General features: G+C 41.4%; 1 protein-coding gene across 5 annotated transcripts in view; it reads left to right on the forward strand.

The window, feature by feature from the left end:
* The window catches only part of osbpl8 (oxysterol binding protein-like 8), a 79,622-nt gene that overhangs the window by 13,975 nt on the left and 45,350 nt on the right, over positions 1–20,297 (forward strand). For 3 of the 5 annotated variants that reach the window (XM_035147217.2, XM_035147219.2, XM_035147218.2), the window contains exon 2: positions 8,054–8,151. In XM_035147217.2, coding sequence (XP_035003108.1) covers positions 8,107–8,151 — 45 coding nt within the window. In that variant the 5' untranslated portion in view covers positions 8,054–8,106. Of the gene's footprint in view, positions 1–8,051; positions 8,152–16,362; positions 16,559–20,297 lie in introns of those variants that run through there. The other 2 variants (XM_035147224.2, XM_035147222.2) reach the window with 2 other exon arrangements.

The raw sequence follows: 20,297 nt of genomic DNA on the forward strand, positions 1-20,297 counted from the left end.
TTCATAATTATAACCAGTGCTGCTTCAGGATCAGGACAGACGCTCATTAAAGGTCCGGTCGTCCTTTACTGAGTCTCCTGTCGGAGTCTGCTTCCTCCTCACTCCCCCTCTGACCTGTGCTCACTTTACACTTTAACAATAAACACCATCACTGATCACAAGTTATTAGGACACGTACAGGACTGATGCTTACTTTATGTGTTTGTTTGAGTCGCTCTAGAGTTTAAGAGACACATGTAACGTAATGTGATGCACAGAGTCAGGACATCAGTGTTAAAGTGACCGTAACGATCCAGAGTCATGATCCAACATCATCGATTAATAACTAAATACATGTGATTATCAGTTTGTGCACACACACACACACACACACACACACACACACACACACACACACACACACACACACACACACACACACACACACACACACACACACACACACACACACACACACACACACACACACACACACACACACTCCTGCAGACAGGAGGTGATATGTTCTTAACAGCACCGTCTCCTTACACTGAACATTTATGCTATTTTCTGTATTTGAGCTGTATTACTACATGTACAGTATAATTTCTATACATTTATACTACTCTTGTCACGGGGTGAAAAGTGATTACTATTCTGGAAAACAGTGCGGGATCTCTTTGGTCTAGCCAGGCAATCCTCCTCCTCTACTTTCGTGGTTGATTAATATTCATCTCTGCCTGACCTACATGGATTAATTCTGTTTAAAGACGTCTTCCCCTGAGCACAGCACCAAACTGGGACAGGCAGAAGATTACAGTGGACCAGGCAACTTTTTATTCACCTGCCCCCTTCTCTTTCGCAATGCGAGCACTTATTAAAACACTGACCATCGCTGACATTAGGAAGCATATTGATGATGTCACAGTCATTAAAATCGTCAGCTCAAGGTCAAACCAGACGCTATTAACTGACAGCAGAGGTTTGGGTGGTACTGAGGATCTGAGATGCTGAATTCAGACATGGGAAAACGAAGGCAGCCCTGAAATCAACAAGAACGGACCTGTCACGTGGCATCACAGAAGGAATTGAATTATGCAGAGAGAGAAGCAACAGCCACTATGCTGACAGGAGGCACACAAAGCGCTCGTTGAAGGGCATCCAGGCCATCACGGACTACAAAGCCCCAACATAGACTTGTGGCAGGGATGCCTCCCATCCAGATGTGCTGGACAGCTTCAGGGCACAGATTTCAGAAGTTAAATAATGGGACTGCATCACCAGGTTCACCACCAGGCATGTGTCTGTCAACAAGACCCTGTCCGGGTTGACCCTGTTGACAGCAGAAGAACTTTACTAAATCCCAGGCTATGCCAACACATCCTCAATCCTCTCTGGCCCAAACATTCATCCCCACATGCATCAAGTTAAGCACCATCATCCGGGTATCTAAGAAGTCTTCCGTATGTTGTCTGAGTGATTACGGGCCTAGCACACATCTGTCATCATAAAGTGCTTTGCGAGGCTCATCCTGTTGCACATTAAGTCCAGGCTCTCCTCCACACTGGACCTCCTGCAGTTTGCTTATTGCTCCAACTCCTCCACTGAAACATCTGCCCTCCACCCATCCATGGAACACCTGGGGAAAAAAAGATTTCATATTCAAAGATTTTAGTATTAATTGATAGAAGCTCAGCCTGATCCCTGCACTTCCTCACTGGCAGGATGCAGTTAGTCCAGGTCAGCAGCTCTACACCTCTAGCAGCAGCACAATGAGCACTGGCACTCCCCGGGGCTGAGTAGTCATGCTGCTGACATATGACTGCGCTGCATCATCCAGCTCCTACCACATGACTAGGGTTACTGATGACACAAGGGCCTTATCAGCAACAATGACAAAACAAATTAAAAAGAAGAGGTGGAACTAACAGTACCATGGCGTAAGACCAATGTGCAATCCAGCCATCCTGCTGGAGGTGCTAGAGTATAAAGACCTCCTCTGCCAGGCTGTACTGGCTTTTTCACTTAAACTTTGGATACTTTAGCGCTCAATAGTCAATGGAAAAACTACTTTATTTTTAACATACTGTTACTATCTATGAAACTGTGCTCTCTCTGCAAGTGGCGGGCTTTAGGGGGCACTTCTTGGTCTCCACCATTTTTGTTCAGACTATCCTAATAACTACTGGATGGACTGTCACATAATTATGTGGATGTTAATATAATTACAATGTAATTCAGTATCAAATGTCCACCAGCTAAACGTAGATAAAGAAATTGTTAAACCTGCTGAAAATCAGCATTTAATATTGTCACTATAAGCAAGTAAACATGCTGAAATGAGCATTTCTCTCCCAGCATCACTGTCACCAATTACAACCCCACATGCCACTAGCATATAGCTTTAGACTCTTGTTTAGTCATAGTATCTCACCTGCCCTTTTCCCCATAGTTCATCAAGTTCACATCCTAGCGCTCGTCTGTCATCTGAATGAGACTTGTTGAAACTTAGCCTGAGGCTGAAGATTCAGGCGTCTGTGTTGCCTGAGTGTCAACGAACCTGACACCCGGCAATTTATTAGCAAACACAGGTGATATAAGGATTGTTCATGGGTTTGGACATCATATTTTGAAAAGCCAAATTCAAACAAACAGGATTTCAGCATGTATACAAGATCACTTTTATCTAATTTAGATTTAACTCAATACTCTTAGCCCATAACGTCTCTACAAACCATTGCTGCCTCTGGCAAAAACAATCATTTAGCAGCACATCTTTTCCTTTTACAATGAAAACAAAAAACTTTTGTCCTGAGAGGTTCTTGGTGGACATTATCTTGAAACTTTCATCAACACTGAGCAGAGGTGGAGGCGAAGTAGAGGCCTTGCACAGCATTATCAGAGTGGCTGGCAGTCGTCTCGAGGAGTGGTGATGAGAGCGATATTGAATATTTCGACGGAAATATTAAAATTGCGAATTGCCTTTGCAGTGGTTAGGTTTTTGAATCATATTGCCGAAGTGGGGAAAATGTCCGTGACCAGAACGCGATTGTTACGATCCCATATTTTGCCGTTGTCTGTGATTTAGCATTGTAGCTCTGTGCGTGGTAATCATTTTCAAAACACTCAGCATTGATGGGCCACGATAGTTCTTCCTGTCAGGCTTTCAGAGCGCTGCTTCCCCCTTTTGAGAGCAGATAGTAACATCTCTACAATCAGCTTAGGGTCCTGAAATGATTGCTGTCCCTACCTGCCCTTGAGCAGGGCTCCACTGTTAATCTGAAAACAATCAGAATCATAGTGTTTACTGCAGCAGATTGGGGAAAAAACAATAGTGACTATCCAAGCTATCCAAACCAGCATTTTCTAAAATGCTTTTATAATCTTCAGACCTGTTTGTTTTGGCAAACCACCCCGCTTTAACTTAGTCTACATGCATTATATTTTATGATATTTGTATTGTAAGCATAATCACAGCAATTTGCCATCATAATGAGGAGTGTAATTGGACTATAATTCCTCTGGAAGGCAATCAAGTCAAATTCATAACCACAGATAAAAAGGTTTGTGTCAACTATATCTTTCTAAAATACTATTAAAGAAGAAAACAAGGTAAACAGTGATTACTTTAAAATAGAACATCCAAAGGGGCAGGGTTTGGCTTAAATAACCCTTGAGTCAGAGGTTGTGTTTTCCAGTGATTTTGTGATTTATTACAGATACAGCCAATGATGCATGTTCATATACCCTGTAATTTATACTCTTGCACTACAGTGGAAATCAATGACTCAAATGAAAACACGTATCATTCTGTTGGATCTCTTTTAAGCGAAATATTACTCAGAGGTTCCCTGTTATCATTTGGCTCAGTGGAAAAACCCTTAAGCCAGTGTTTCCGGCTTTGTTTTGGGGCCACTGCCAAGCCACAAGTTTAGGATTCCCTGTGCGTTTGCCCTCTATCTTTGGCAATGAGTCACAGCACTCAGGTCAGAGACTGTTTTGGCAGGACTAAAACAGATAATGATGTGCCATCTTCTGTGTCTGTCACTGGCTCATCCTTTGTTTATGTAATGAAAACTCCAACACACTTATTATTACAGTTTGTTACAAATACAAAAAAAACCTAAAGTGTGCCATAATATTCAGACATTAAAAGGACAAGATTAACAGGCACAGCTTTGCAGCTCCGGTTACCCGGATACAGCGGTGCTTTGTGCCACAAACATCAGCATTCTAATGCTCATAAAGACGATGTTGACATTGATGTGTTGCAGGTATAATGTAACCATTGAACCGTGTTAGTGTAGGTTGCCAGCTTGTTAACATTTCCTAATTAGTTCTTAACACAAGGACAGCTGAGTCAATTGGGGTTTGTAATTACTTGTGCACGCAATTGGTCATACCTGAGTATTAGTTTGTGCTACTACGGGTAATAGAGCAAAAGTGATTAAAGGGATCACCGAGGTGATTAGATTTCATCTTGTGGGGAAGATGAATGTCAACACCAAATTAAATGGTAATCCATCCTGTAGTCATTGAGATATGCCATTTAAATTAGAATAATGGTATATTTTCCTAAGATTAGCTGCGAATAGAGGGCAGCTGAAAGGTTAATGTAAATTTTGTCATAAATATAGAAGTGGTAGTGGAACTGAATGCATATGTTGTACGGCTTCTATAGATTAGTGTGTCAACCAAATGCCAAATGTCAGTCAATGGCAAATATCGTACTGTAGGCTCAGAGATAAGATCAAGTATTTCATGTGTCCTAGTAGGAAATTCAATCGTCATTGCTGCAGCACACACTATAGAAAAAAAATGCCATAATGTTGCAAGTCTTGATGTGTCGGTTATTTTCCCACCTCAGCCGCTTGGCCGCTGTTTCTGGCTGAGTCATGGTCTGATTGCTAAAGCTGGTTTTGAGAAAGAGTGGAAAGCATCTGTCTTCGGCGTGTCGGGTCCTTGAGTGTTGAGGCAAGATGAAGTGTGTCTGTTGGCTGGAGACAAGAGGCCATTGGAGCACTGGAGTGTTACATTAGTAGAATGACTGATGAGTTGGGGGGGGGGCTGGCGATCATCTCACTGTCAGGATGTCTGCATGTCCTCTGTCTGATAGGAGGCACTATTTGTCCCTGAAGAGTCTCCTAAAACTGCTTCCTTCCTGCAACCTGTCCTCTAATAGCTTCTTGGCACCTCTCAAGGGAGCTAATATTGGCAAGAGCTGCATACACATACCATAAATGCTAATGCAAATATACCACATACTCGTGGTTTCCACGGTTTCCACAACTCTTTTGTGGAAACTATATTGAATTATTCATTCAGTTGGCAGTTTGCGAGGCACATCAGTCTAAAATGAATGCAGTCTGATCTTACAGTAATAAATCTTGGCTTCTTGACAGTTTTAATGTGCAGTTTGTGTTGAGGTTAGCTAGCCTTAATTAAAGTAACACCTCTGTATAATGTGATACAGTCGGACAGCAGCACGACCTACATCCTCCAGAATGATCATACAGTTGAATCAGTGCCTCTATAGTTCCATTAAAAACATTCGAGATTCGATTTTTTTGCAGAACTGTTATATAAGACAACATTTGATTTACACCTTATTTCTCTGTGATGGTTCTCTGTACAATACAATTCTCATCCTTCTCTTATTTCCTAAAATAACCTGAATCCCTTTTACCCCCGTTTCTTTTACAACGAGTCTCTGGATTTGATGCTTTGAGGTTGAAACAGGCTTTGAGGCATTTATGGCACTGTTTCAGCGCTCGGATTGACTTTAAATGAGATTGGTCTTTCTTATGATCAAATTACTGGTCCCTGCACAGTGAATAAAAGCAAGCAGGGATAAATTAAATAATCTAATTTCAACCTTTATTTCTCCAGGACAGGGTGACTAAGCCTACTTGCTTTTTTCTAAATCCAAAGCCTTTTACTTGATGCCACGGAGTTGAGGCTTTTATTGGTTGGTACCAAATAAAAATGGTGTGTTCTGGTGCATTTAAATGTGGTTTCATAAGAGGACTGCTGGGACCTTGGTAGAAGTACTCCACTGAGTGCCAGTCTAGCTTGCATATGTTGACCTGGGCCTTAAATTGATGGAAACAATATTTCACAATACATGCTATGCAAGTTGTGTTTTTGTGTATTTAGAAATGTGTCATCACATAGTTTGTCCTGCAGGACCTGCACAGATTCCGTAGTTCACAATACTCTCAGCATGGTCTATAACACATGAAGCAGAATATGCATCACAGTGTCAAGTGGTCTTCATGGTAAGTTGTTAATTAGTTTGTGAAATATATCGCTGAAAAGTTAATAAACATAGCCCCGTCATTTTTAATTTTCAGTGTAACTCCAAAACGCTTGACAGAAGAGCTACTGTGGCACAAGTCGAAAGAAAGGTTAACGGCTATTAGAGGAATGTGTCTTAACACAGTGCATCACACCCTGCTGCTAATGGGCCTGCGTAGCTGGTCACTGCCTGAGCTGATCATAAGGTTTTATCTCATAAGTGTATATGCCTGTTATGCAGTGAGGTATTTTTCTTCTAATAATCCTTGGTCACCTCGGGTCATAATACTACTTCAGTCTCATGTGGCCTCCTGGCTCCCGCAGCCTCCAATAGGTTGATCAGGTATAGTCTCAGGTGGGGCCACACCGTTTATACCATTGTAATATCCACACAAAACAGCAATCAGCATAAGTGGCTGTCTGCCCTAATCTTGAAAGCATTTTTAGGACAGTGATGTGTTGGTTCGCAGCTGCTCTACGCAAAAATAACCTCCTTTTAGCATCGAGTGTAATTAACAGATGGTCTCACTTGATCGTGAACTTGTGTTGAGGCCTTAGCTGAGAGTTGTATTCCTGTGGCAGATAGTGGGGTTGAGGCTGTATTTTGTTGTGTGCAGTTGCAGTGGCCAAATAGAAGCAAAGGAACTATAGGTAATGAGTGCTGGGTCTGTTCATATGAGGTGGTGAACAGATGCATAGGTGGGGCAGCTGATACAAGCAGATGCACATGTTGCCTTTTGTGTGCCTCATTTGAGTTTCTATCCCTGGTCTTGGGGCCACCTTTTCGCTTTTGGATTGCAGGTTGGTCAGGTCATTTTATTGTAAGTCTCTTGGTTGTATTTGGCCTTCGGTTTTATTTTGTTTTGTTCCAGTATAGCTGCTGACAGACTGTTGACTAACTGGCGAGTCTCAGTGTGCATCAGAAATTCTGTCTATTTTCTTGTAGATTCTTTTCATGCCCACGTGAACTTTTGATCTGACAGATGAGTAAATATACTCAATAGTAAATATGTGTTTCATCCATCCATCCATCCATCCATCCATCCATCCATCCATCCATCCATCCATCCATCCATCCATCAATCCTTCTATATGTAAATCCATTTGTCCATCTGTCCATCCTTCTATCCATCCATCATTCCTATTCCTATGAATGCAATATCCTACTAACAGCTTGAGGGAATTTTTTTCAAATTTGTAAAAAAAAAAAAACGAAGCTGACGGCAGAGACAAAAAGAGATATTAAAGTATGAATTTTTCAGGACTCTGTTGGGAATGGAGCTGACACTGGCTGATCCTCCGTTCTCCACTGCTTCCCACCTGAAACAGGGTTGTTTATTAAAGCCCTGGAGCTAAAACACCTTTGCCGGGGTGGTAAAAGGAAGTGGGGGATAGTGAACCGGTTTCTGTTTTTGTCATCTTTGCTGTGGCAGAAACGAGCGAAATCCTTCGTTGTGCCTCTGTGCGAACTGTTTTGTTCTGAAATGTGATAGATGAGTAGGCACGACGTTGGATTGGAGTCCAATCTTTCGAGCCTCCCATCCCACATGAGGTGAAAGGGCGGTTTGAAAAATTCAGTGCTTTTCTAGGCAAAAAATAACTGCTGTGAAAACAATTGCAAGGCTTTGAGGATTTAATTTTCAACACATTGTAAACTTTGAACATAAATATAATTGAATGAAATGAAAATAAAAACTATGAAAGATGCATATAAGAACACATGAGTTGTAATATTGTCCTCTTGTGATAACACATTGCTTCTCCCTTCTCCCGACAGATATGCAGCTGTCAGAGCGGCGCTGACAGGCCTGACTCTGGTTTAACACGACCATGGAGTCCTCTTCTGATTCCCAGCAGGAGCCTGAGAAAACTTTGGTGAGTCACTGACTTATATACAGTAATACAGTCACACTTGAACATGCTTATAATGATGGTCATTCCAAAACAAGAGTCTAACCTGTTGTTCCAAAATGGTGGTTAATCCAAAAATTAAATCCATTTTTAGGATTAAATTGAAAAAATGTATTCTACTTTCAATGAATGTCAGACCCTTATTACTATTATGTTTCTGTCGGCTCCACCCATTAAAATCAAAAAAATCGTTTGAAAAAATAATCATTTGAGATCATAATGTTCACTAAAACCTTTATTTCTCAGCCTCTTAAACAGAAACAAACTCCTCCTCCTCCCCCTCGAATATGTCTCCCACCCTGAGTCCTAGCTGTAGGATCTCAGCAGGCATTCAAGTAACTGCTGTAGACTGCTTTAGTCTCACTCCCCTTTCTCAGGTTGTCAGCAGTTTCTCATTATTCAACAGTATTGAATAATAATATTTCATCCGTCACATATCTAGCAAACAACAGCACCATATGAAGCCATAGATGCTCTGGCTTGAAAAGAAGAAGCAGAGAGTTAAAGAGATGCACACATGGGTAAATGTGTTCAGATCAAGCCGGTAATCTTGAATCCACCCACCCTGCCTCATTGCCTCGTCATTGTCCCTAATAATTGGTGGTTTTCACTCAACCTCCATGTATTGTCTCGAGTCAGAAAGGGATCCTGCTTGTTTTTGGCATCAGTGACAGGTTGTTTGCTCCATGAGTGCACTCTCTGAATCTAAATGATTAGATAAAGGTGCTAATATTACTGACCTGCCACAGACCTGTCAGGCCCTTTGTGGCAGACCGTGCGTGTTGTTGCTTGTAATTAAGCTACTGTCAGAGTGTGTGTCAGTTGATAGACAAGCCAGCTACTGTCACTTAGGCTGTGGTAGATTAAAGGTCACAGAGGTGTTTTTTAAAGATGTCCTCTTCCGTAGCAGACACAGTCAACCACAATTCTTGCTCTTTGTTTTGCTCTATGGTGTGAGGTTGTTACATCATCCTGTTTGGTGTTGCAGGTTGACAGTCAATAGGTATATGTTAATATGTTAAACTAAAATGATTAATCAGTTATTAGATCAATGAACCTTCAGTACCTACGGTACTGTAGAAAAACGAGTATCACACAATTTTCCCATTGACTTGTTACTAAAGTTTTCTTCACGTACATGCCTACTAAAGTGACTTTCACAAACATTCACTGTCTAGAACGCACTTTTTCAGATCCCAGCATTGTTAGGCTACTTTCGCCCTTTCATTTCACCTCAATCATAATCCACAGTTGCCTTTTTTTCGTAGTGAGCAGGAGGGCAATTATAAAAGCAGATAACTGGGATGATAACGGTGTTCCCGCAGGCCTCCACACACAATGACACACAATTGCATTGAACGGGAGCAGAGCTAAGAGCCCTTCCCTACTTCTTTGAGTCTTGCTCCAAGTGGGAGTAAGTTTTAATAACACTCAATCTCTGTTATTAGTGCAAGCTAATTTCTCCCCCCCCCCGGAGCCTAATTTAGTAGCTGCATAATGAAACTGCTGATGCATAAATCGGCTTGAAGTTGGTTTATTTTTTGTATGCTTTTTTTGGGGCCGGTTGAATTGCATTTGATGAACATGTACCTCTTTGTGACTAAGCAATAAACCTTCTTTGTGGAGGTTGCGGGACAGCGTGTTATCACTTGATTGCAGATTATAAGCGACATGCAGTGCCAGGATAGTGTGAGACTTAGACTGTGCGATGTATTGTGTCGCTGGCATATCCTGCTGTTTGCTGAAAGGGCCCGTTGGTGGAGAGGATGGCTCCCAACCCCGAGATGAAAGACTCTGGGAAGTGCGCCAGGTGTCTGCTGCTTCTCCCCTCACAGTCAGGAGACGCTTCGGGACGGTTTATGGCAGCATGCGCCCCCTACCCCCTCCTTCTCCCCTCCCGTTTCAAACGTCCACCGCCATTCAGTCCCCTGTCATTTGCATTGTACATACTGTAATGAAAGTGCTGGTGACCTGCTGTTCACAATAGGCCGCAGTGAAAAGGCCCATAGACAGCCATTATGCACTCAAACAATGGTTTTTGAGGTGGCTTAAAGGTAAGAAAAGAGGATCTGCAAGATCACTGACTGAGGGGATTTCAGCAGCTAAAATGGATGAGAGGGAAAAGAAATTCATCCAAGATGGCTGTTTGACATTTGTTCCAGAAAAGCTTTGCAGGTGCCAACAGTAAAAGACTTGTTGTGCTAGTTTCCAGAGTGAATGCGAGTCAGGATATTGCTGGGAAAAGATCTGAAATCAGTTTTCTTTCATGGATTTTGAGAAAGAAAAAAATCTTCAAAAGTCATAACACTAGAACAAGATTTTTTACTGTTCCTATCTGGTGAAGCAACACCGCAGGATCAACACCACCAACTCTTCTCTCAACACTGATCAGCCCTCGACAAATGACCAGTGCACTGCATCTTTATCAACCTGACATTCTAATACAGGAATTGAGTTTGCAATACTTTAATAAGTTGAAACTAGTAGAGGATTTTGTCCCAACTGTGCGTTTTTTTTACTGCCCATAAATACCACTGCCTGAGCAGGCTAAGATTTCTTTGATAATAAAAATCGACAAATGGTGTAACTCTGTAATGGACTCTTCTCATGCGTGACTGGGTGCTTTCCACCGCTCAATGAATCATCAGTGTGAAAATTACACTGATATGAAAGATTGCAGCGTCTTAGGTTTGCCCAGGTTTGTAGAGTCAAGTTTATTCCATGAACACTTTTTTATTTTCAACACGACTTTTTAGCCACGCTAGTAGACTGGCTCGAGGGATGACGCTGTCTATTTGTCACGCCACCACTTTGGTTCAGACCAAAATCTGAGTTGTAATACTTAATAAATAATAACTTTTTTATGAAATTTGATCTTGGTGATCCACCAACATTTCATCTAGCGCCACTCGCAGGTGAGAGTTTTAAAAAAAGTCACAAAATGAACTTGATGTATTGACACAGATTTGCATGTTTGCCAGACTGTGTACGGAGTAGAATCATAGTCATAGCGACAACAACACACAATGTTAACAATTGATGTAATCAATAATAAACATGAATCATTATTAAACCTTTTAATGCCATATACTGACATTTGACATAGTCTAAACTATGCTGGAAATGTGCTTTTACCCAAGAGTACATAATAAAAAAGCAGTGGGAATAAATAAATGCAAGAAACTGACAGTAGCTCTCCACATGCTCTGCTATTAAGAAAGTAATCACTAACTGTCAGAGCTACAGTGAGTACTGGGTCTTTGTTCTTAGACCTACAACACCACACAGTGTGACAGGAATAAGCTGCGGGAGGCTGCAAGAAACCAGAGGTGAGAATTGGCTTCAGGCTGCTCTCAGGGATTGAGTATCTGAGGCGGCATCAACTACTGTACATCAGTGGTCAGTGTCATGATGCTGTTGACAGAGCCGAGCTGACAGCCCAGGCTGATGAGACACAATCTCACCTCTAAAGTGAATGAGTTCGAGTAAACAGGAAAAGCAAGCGTATCCTCCACGGCTTTGGCTTGGCCTCAGATGTGGGAAAACTGCAAATGAGAGTCTGAAGATATACAAGCTTTTTGAAAAGACTTGACAAAGTGAACTTCAGATGCTGTGGAGCAAGTTGCAGGATGATCTGGATTTATCATAGGTTGGCAGAAATTTGCCCCGTTTTTCCATTACAGATAAATCCCTCTATTAATCGGGCAAAAGTGGTGGGTGGGCTGTTAATTTGAGGGCTTTAATCAAGACGGTATGGATTATTTTGGCACCTAGGATGTAATGGAAGTTCTATGTGTGTGTGTTAACTCTTTAGATCCAACCTATTTCAGTGTTGTTCTCTATTATAGGACCCATAGGACCATATTAGACATGCTAAAAAGACATTTAGTTCTCTGTTCTTTGCTGGTGTGAATCAATCCGTGCACAATGAACTAAAAGGCACAGTCACATCCCTTTTGGAGTATATAGTGTCTTTGGATGCTAACATCATGTGTATCAGCACTAGAGCTGCAGTTATGATAAAAGTATATATTTTGCTAAAGAAGTGAGATGAGTGGCAGCCCTCCTCGCAATCATACAGTGCACCATACTATTATTTGGTCCACATGTATGCTAAAGCTATCATACAATGGTACGTGTATGCAGCCCTATATACAAAAGTGTCCACTGAAAGTCATTCAAGCATTCATAAAGACGCTCCATTTATCGTGTCGTATATAGAATCTCATACACTACTTTGGCTTTGGAGCAATATACCTCTTGTTGAGTTTTCCTCTTAGGGATGAAGTGCAGAAAGAACATGGGAAAACTAGGTTATGTGCATAACCCCTGTGTTTTGAGCGTGAGTAACATATCTCACTGTGGAAGCCTAGTTTAGAACAGTGAAGTGGGTGCCATGACATAGAGCTGAAAGCTTAAGCTTAACATTCAGAACCTGAGTTGATTATGTAATATATGAGCAGCGTGTCTTCAAATTATCATAGATTCAAGAATAAACAATCTCGTGAGTATTAATCGTTAATTCCTAGAGTGTGAAATATTAATAAACAGCAAGCTTATGTCTCGGTTCAGCTACGTTTATTAAATGAAATCCCTAAATTTTGAGGTTACCTAACAGCACCATGTCTTAGCAACAGTATGTTCAGGGTTGTTTCTTCTTCTTTTTTTTTACCAGGGATGTGTCTAATTACTGGGGAGAGTGTCGATGACAGTATTCTGTTTGTTGGATGGTGATGTTTCAGGTGTTTTTTTTCTGTTTGTGGTGTTTCCTGTCTTTTCTGGCACAGTTAGGTTTAGGCTGAATTAACTTGGAGTAATCTCACACTCTTTCAAGCTGCTGAAAACAAGGCGTTAAAGTCAGCCAAAGTAACGCCACACTGCCAACGTCTCATTTCCTTATTCATAACGCTCCCGTCTGTTTGACTTTTGCGACCAAAACAACAGCGCTTGTCCAGTAGTCCTCAGCCCACTTCACCAATCCTACTGGGACCAGCTGGTCCTGTTCTGGAACATGGTTTATCTACTCCTTAAATACCAAGGAGCAGATAGATCATTGCATTTCATTTAAGTTTGACCTATCCTATCATGTTTAGTATTAGCAGTTTTTATATTGTCCAGAAATATTATAAAGACAAATCGTCCACATTGGCAACATCAGCACTCAAGAGTACTTAAAAATAGTGCAGTTAACATTAGTTGTTATAAATAAAACATTCTACAGAGGTGGAACTCTACTTTGAAACCTGTCATGGTGTCTTATGTAAAACAACATTGACATTCAAACAGATAAAGATAGAATATCACCAGTTCCCCATATGGTAATGAGGATGTGTGACCATACAGTTATTTGTTGGGTCTAAAGCAGAGGAAGTTGTGAATCACTGAGCAAGTGCCCTTTAAATACACCTTTAGAATTGAGGCTCTGCTTCTGTCAACATTACAGTTGCAACATTTGCCCAAGAAAATAAATAATAAACCAAATTTGCCGCAATCACAAGACTTACTGTTCAGGGTTTTTTGTACTCCTTACACAGTAACTCTCATAGAAGGGTGCTTTGTTTTTCCTTCTTTTAGAAAACACTGTCCAATTCACAGATTGAATCACACAGCAGGAGTTTCCTGCCTGCAGCTGAGCTCTTTAGACTAATTAAAGTGGCCACTGTTCCATTGCAAATAAGTTTTACCTTTCTGGCTCTGGCGGAAGTTTGTTTGGTTGATTTGACTATTTTCAAACTCCTTGAAGGGTCATTTTTGCTTTCGCTGACACCTTCCGAGCAGCGATGCGAGGAACAGGCCTTTTTTGTCAAGATGAAAATAATTTCTCAAATCCAACCTCATGACGTGAATCCGGGTCGTCCACCTCAGCGGACTGGATGTAGAGTGAACCATTTCAACTCTTCCTTTGTGGGCTTAAATAAAAATCAAATTTCCTCTCTCAGGACAGAGGCTAAAGTTCCATGCATCACTCCGTCTGTGGAAAAAGTGTCTCCAGAACTTGATACAAATGTCTAGCCTGTGAGCATAAGATTATATTATACTGATCTAACTTAGTTGCTCATGAGCACTATGACAGGAGTGACTCAAATCCCTCTCAATTGTCCTGTGACTGCAAACAATCAATTCAGCAATCGAACTTTATTTGTTTAGCATCTCTCATGTAGCTTAGAACTAGTGTACATATTGACATAGTGAAATAAAAAATAAAATAAAAAACTGCTTGCCTTGCTCTGATCCGAGGTAACAAAACCTACCGGTGCTCAAATTAACGTTATAAACCTTTTTTGTTTAGTTCCAAGATTAAATTGGCACATTGTGGTTATATGGGGGATTGTGTGCCATTCTTCTTATTTGTCATGTCTAGTTTTTCACAGTCTCCAATCATGTTTCAAGCAAGCTGGTGACACATTTCATGAGAACTTCAGAAAGTTACTGTCATGTAGTGCCATTTCTCAGAGCAGACCATGCAAACGTTTCATGCTAAATGTGTGTGTGTACTTCGAAAAATGTTGAATTGAATGTTGACGCATTTTGAAAAGTAAACACAGAACATTTCAATTTTGCCAGAGGAGACTAAATATCTTTGTTGATGACACTCAACTGTTTACCTTAGATTGTTTTTTTTCAGACGTGTTGGTATGTATCCAATAAACAATCACTTATTGGTGTAAATTTCCTTATTATTAGCCGCCAAAAAGGAAACACAGAACAACAATTAAAGCTGAACACATTTACAAAAGTTTTAAAATGATCCGACATCTACAAACTGGAACCTTCCGTGGGTAATCTGGTACAACCATGGGCAACATTTGGGTTTCTTCCACCACTCTGGATCCCAGCCAGATTGGCTTTCTTTTTTTCAACTTGTTCAGCTTCAGCTACAATGTTTATGCTTGATCTGACTTTACTCGAACCCCCCCATCCCCCAATACATCTGCCCTCGTACATTTCTCTCACCTACCCCTCTCACTTCTTCCCCAACTGAATATCAGATTTGTAGAGAAACATTAAAACATTTGATCTTTTTCTATTTTTAGGTGAGGTTATGTTCACAGTTTGCTAACATGCATCCCATACACTCATGCACACACTCTTGTTCTCACTCTGCATTAATTGAAATTGACTGAGTACCATGCTGTGGTACTCGCATCAAATCAAGAGTTTCCTTGGCAAAGACAAAGAGGGTGACTCACTATTTGGAACAGCATCACGCAGAGGCAAGCTAATGCAAATGATTATTGATTTCTGAATGAATTGACATTTGCCATTATTTTTGGCATTAAAAACAAAAGCTTATTCTTGGCCTGGCGGGCTTCTCGTTGACCTGGCGGCCCAGCATGCCGGTAAAACTGTACGGGAAATACTGTACTCCCATTGACAACAATTGGCATCTATCTATAAACCACAGTTGGTTATTGCATCTGTATTAATGACTCCTAAATATGTGGATACTGTATGGTCATTATTATTTGGTGTTGTATCTTTAAATGAACCTCGCTCTGTGTGTGGTAAGCAGTTAAGCAGGTAAATGGAAACAGCAGCAGAGGAGAATGCATTAAAGCTTAGGTTATTGGGCCCATAATAAGGTCGTAGGGCGACTGCGTCATGCATGCTTCCTCCTCTGGGGTGATTTTCCATGATGGCTGTGGAGATGGGCTTGGTGGCTTTGGTTTATTGGTGCAGAAGGGCCTCAGTCAACACGAGCACGAGGAAGAGCTTTGTGGTTATAGTAGCTGTGCTCCAGGGTACACACACAGCTCTGAATTGCACTAATAACCGGTCCAGTACACTAGATTTTGATTGTGGCGCTGGGTTCAACTCTCTCTACAACAGCGACAACAATCTTCTTTGTTTTTGGGGTTGTGTGGTCTTCTGGTGGTTTGTGTGTCAGATGATATTTGCCTGACAAACATGATGAAAAGAGTTTTGTTGTAGTCAAAATGCCTGATAGAGGGTTCAGAAAGATAAAAAAGGAATTGAAGGAATAGGATGGATGGACCGAGTACTTTGAGGCCAGATAAAAGCTGCATGGGAAGGATAAACAAATTTCAGTGATGGAACAAATTTAGAGAGTTGGACAACAAGAAAATTACGCAGGGCTCAGAATGAGAGAGAAAAAGATCAGGAATGACAGGAAACAGCGCTCAAGAGAGAGAGAGAGAGAGAGAGAGAAGAGAGAGAGAGAGATGTTTGAATTCTCTCGCATGCTTGTTCTCTCTGCCTTTTCTCCTCCCTTCACTGTTTCGTGTGTGTGTGTGTGTGCGAGTCTGGGAAAGAGACAGGGCTGAGCTCAGTGGCTTGTCGTACCAGGTTTAGTTTAACAAAGACGCAGCAGCAGCGACAAGCTCACCTCCTTCGAACCGAGTGACACACGGTACGCATTTCCTCTTTTTCTTTTCTTGTATGTGAACATTGTCCTTTAAACTGTCAGTACAGGAAGCAGGGGTGGGTGGATCAGCCTGAGCTAGTGTACACAAATTCAAAGCCTGTGTCATTCAGTCTTACAGAATAATTTGTTGCCATCACCGTTAGTTTTTTAAGCTTTAGACTTGGTGATATGCTTCCATTCTTGAGTCTACGGTGTTGTTTCCACTCCAGCTTGTTATTTGCTCAGTGTGTCATCCCTGAATGAAGGCTGAACACTCACTGCCACGCTTTGCTCAAGTGCTACGTGTACAGCTAACACAGATCATGCTGTTTCTGTTAGTACAGAGAGTTGGACGGCTGAATATTTGTCCTCGTGCAAATACGGAGGGCTGCTGCAGGCAGATACCCAAAGCATGGATCTAATCGAGCTTAATGGCAGAGAGGGGAAGTCTGTCTCTGGTTGCCTGCCACTGAGGAAGTAGCCGAGTCCAGTACACTGTAGAAACATGATAGCTCCTTAATGCAACACTCTCAAGTACCAATTGAAACCCCAATGGGGCTCACAACAAAAACTAAATGAAATGCTTTTATTTATATGTGGCAATCCTAACCCCACACAAATTAACAGCCAATATGGCTCTCAGTTTTCCTAATTGCCACCTAAATGTCTGTCCAGGGCTTATTTGAATAAGGGGAGATGAACCAGGACGTGAACAGCAGTTATCGAGGAATGGTCATGTTTTTTGTTGTTGTCATGTGGCCCCTTCCACCACCACCTCAGAGGCTCTGCAGGAGTCTTGGCTGCAGCTCAGAGGTGCAGGCAGTGGGGCTGAATTGAGTCTAATCAGATTTATAGTACCAGCTGAAGCCTGTGTTCATTCATTCTGAACAGCTGCTGGAGTCTGGAGAGGGCCTTAATGCTGCCTCCTCCAACAGGACGGGGAATCATTTTTTGAAAAAGCATTCAGCAACAGCCTTATGGGACTTTTCAGTTTCGACCACTAAAACACTACATGTCCTGCATCCATACTGTTACTTAAGTAGAGTTGTATGATACATACAAGTTAATAATTTGTAAGGGTATCTTATATATTTATTATTCAATTTGTGTTCTATTATTGCATTATTGTTATTATTATAATAAGTGATGGAATTATAATAATATGACACTGAATGTTAGATGAACCTATATCAGTGCATGGTATTGCATCTTTGTGCATGTGTGTTTATTAACTAGTTATTTAAATCCCAACAATGACTGTTATTTGTTTGTTAGCGCGTACAGTATGTGGTCGAATCATATCTATTTACTATTTTTCTGCAGTTTTCTGTTGCTTACATGAGAAGCTAACATCCAGGCCGTTCCTTATCCTGCAAAGGTTAGATCAGCTCAAGAAAACTGTCCTCATTCAGGCCCACACAGTCCCAATATTTCTGATACTATTATTAATATTATACTGTTTCTAGGCTCTGAGAATGACAAAGAAAACCTTAAGACATCATCTGACCTCATTATTTATTAGTATTGTTACCACCCCTTCCTTTTAAGAGCAGTTAACCTGTCTCCTCTATGCTGTCCCTGAACCCTGAGCCCTCCCGCAGTGATGAAACTGAGACTTCTCTCTGCGTGAGGGCCACAGACCCACCCAGCCTACCCCCAGCTCTGTTTGTTGAAATGCTACCGTCTAATGAAATGCTGTCCGTGTGAGGTCAAGTGTCCCCCTTCTCAAGTCCCTGCTTCTTTCTCATGTAACATAAAACGTGGACAAGATGTGATTGTGCAAGATGCTGTAGAGCCTATAAACAACAGCAGGCATCTGTCTTTTCAATGGAAAAAGAGGATGAAAACCCCAAATCTCTTTGGATTGCTCTTGTTTGCCTACGTGTCCAAATTTGCTCTGCTCCTGTGAATTATCTCTTCATGGATTTCCTGCCTGACCTTACAAGGCTACTGATTTCCTCACTGTCTTCCTCCAGCTTTTTATTGTGGATTTAAACTCTGATTTCAGACATTTATCCGGAAAGTGTTTCTTTCAGAATCGCGGGGCTACCTTGTCTCCACAGTCCTCATCAAACAGATACCGCACACATCTTGTGGTGTTTCCAAGAATACTCACGATTGTAGTTCCGTACCAGAAAATGTACCTCTCCCAGGGTTTAGATTGTAGACATTGTCTTTGATGGATTGTCACGTAGTAACAATGAATCACGAAAGTACTGTCTACTGAAAGCCTCATTATTACTTAGAACAGCTTGTTATTGTCTTTTCATGTCGAAAGCACTACTTTAAAAACCATTAGCTGTCAAGTTGAAGTTTATCGTAAGGATAGTCTGGTACATGTTGTTCTCAGTGGACAGCATTTTTCAGTTGTGGTTAAGTCATGAAAAACATCAGATAGGGAAAGTTCCTTTAAAGTCTACAGCTGCATTTAGCACGTTCCTCATCTGTCGATCACAAAATCTTTTCTCATTTAACATCCATTGTCCATGGTGATCAAAGCAGGAACCTGTTGATGGCTTGTTTTTCGATGTTTTATGTAACCAACAAATCGAAAATATAATCAGCAGTCTAATCAACAATGAAAACAGCCATTAGTTGCAGCTCTACTTTCAGGCAGCAAACAGAATCAATACAGGGACCAACATTACAACACTAATTCAATGCATCACACTAATCAACATGAGCAGTGTTTGGGTTCAAAGTCAGCCAATAGCAAACTGTTTCAACTCCTCTATGATGGCGCCCTGTTCTCTACACTTGCTGCAGGCAGAGTTTTGTGAGAAGCTCCACTGACTTAACTACTTTCAGGCCTTTGTTTCCCAGCAGCTATTGCACATTCATCATATTCTGCCCACATCTTTATCTGTGTTTATTTGAATCTTAGGCCAGACCAGAGGAAATATCTGCAATAGCTTGTTGAAGGTTTTAGAACATGTTTTATTTATGGGCATGGTTACGAAGTGCAGAAGTGATCGAACAGTTGACAGGTCAGTCCTGCACAGTGTCACAGTGATTTCAACAGGGACCAGGAAGGAAGTGTGAACTGCAAGTCCTCACCTGCTTTGCATCTGTCTTTCTACACAGGAGACACAGAAACCTGAAAACGATAAAACACATCTTAAAATATATTGTCTCCCCTACCTTCCTGCCAAGGTTTGAAATCCACAATTACTTTGTGTCTCGCAGTAAATAGAATTTGTTTCCTTGGCTTAAGTATGACTTTGGACAGTATCTTGGCAAATGGAGTCCGCCCTACAGTCAAAGTCTCTGGGGCATCTTATTTATGGTGTCCATTGCACCTCCGGTCTAGTTGTAAATCTGCCACCATATGGACAGCAGCCTATGATCTATACCACACACTGTATCTCCCTCCCTGCCCGGAGTCAGGCTGTGGACACTATGGACCCGCCCTGTGATGACAGATGTGTCCCTTCTTTGATGGATAAAACCACTCTGACACTCCTGCATGCTGCCATCGACTCGGTTTTCACACCCTGCTTACTCTGCAGAGGAGGATGCTTGGGGTTTAGTGAAAGCTGTGTTATGGTGTTTTGACACATATGGTAGAAATGGCTACAGAATGTAATGTTGTGCAGAGGAGGGTTGCTCTATTTCATACCTTGGGCAGTCTCTGAAAACACACAAAGCTCTATTGTTAATATGGAAGGTATTAAGACCAAACAGAATCCCATTTTTGTTTCCTTCTGTTTCTATTTATCCAGCTCACTATTTTATCTGCAACATT

The sequence above is a fragment of the Hippoglossus stenolepis genome, chromosome 22 (assembly GCF_022539355.2).
Source record: "Hippoglossus stenolepis isolate QCI-W04-F060 chromosome 22, HSTE1.2, whole genome shotgun sequence".
In the NCBI taxonomy this organism is placed as follows: Eukaryota; Metazoa; Chordata; class Actinopteri; order Pleuronectiformes; family Pleuronectidae; genus Hippoglossus; species Hippoglossus stenolepis.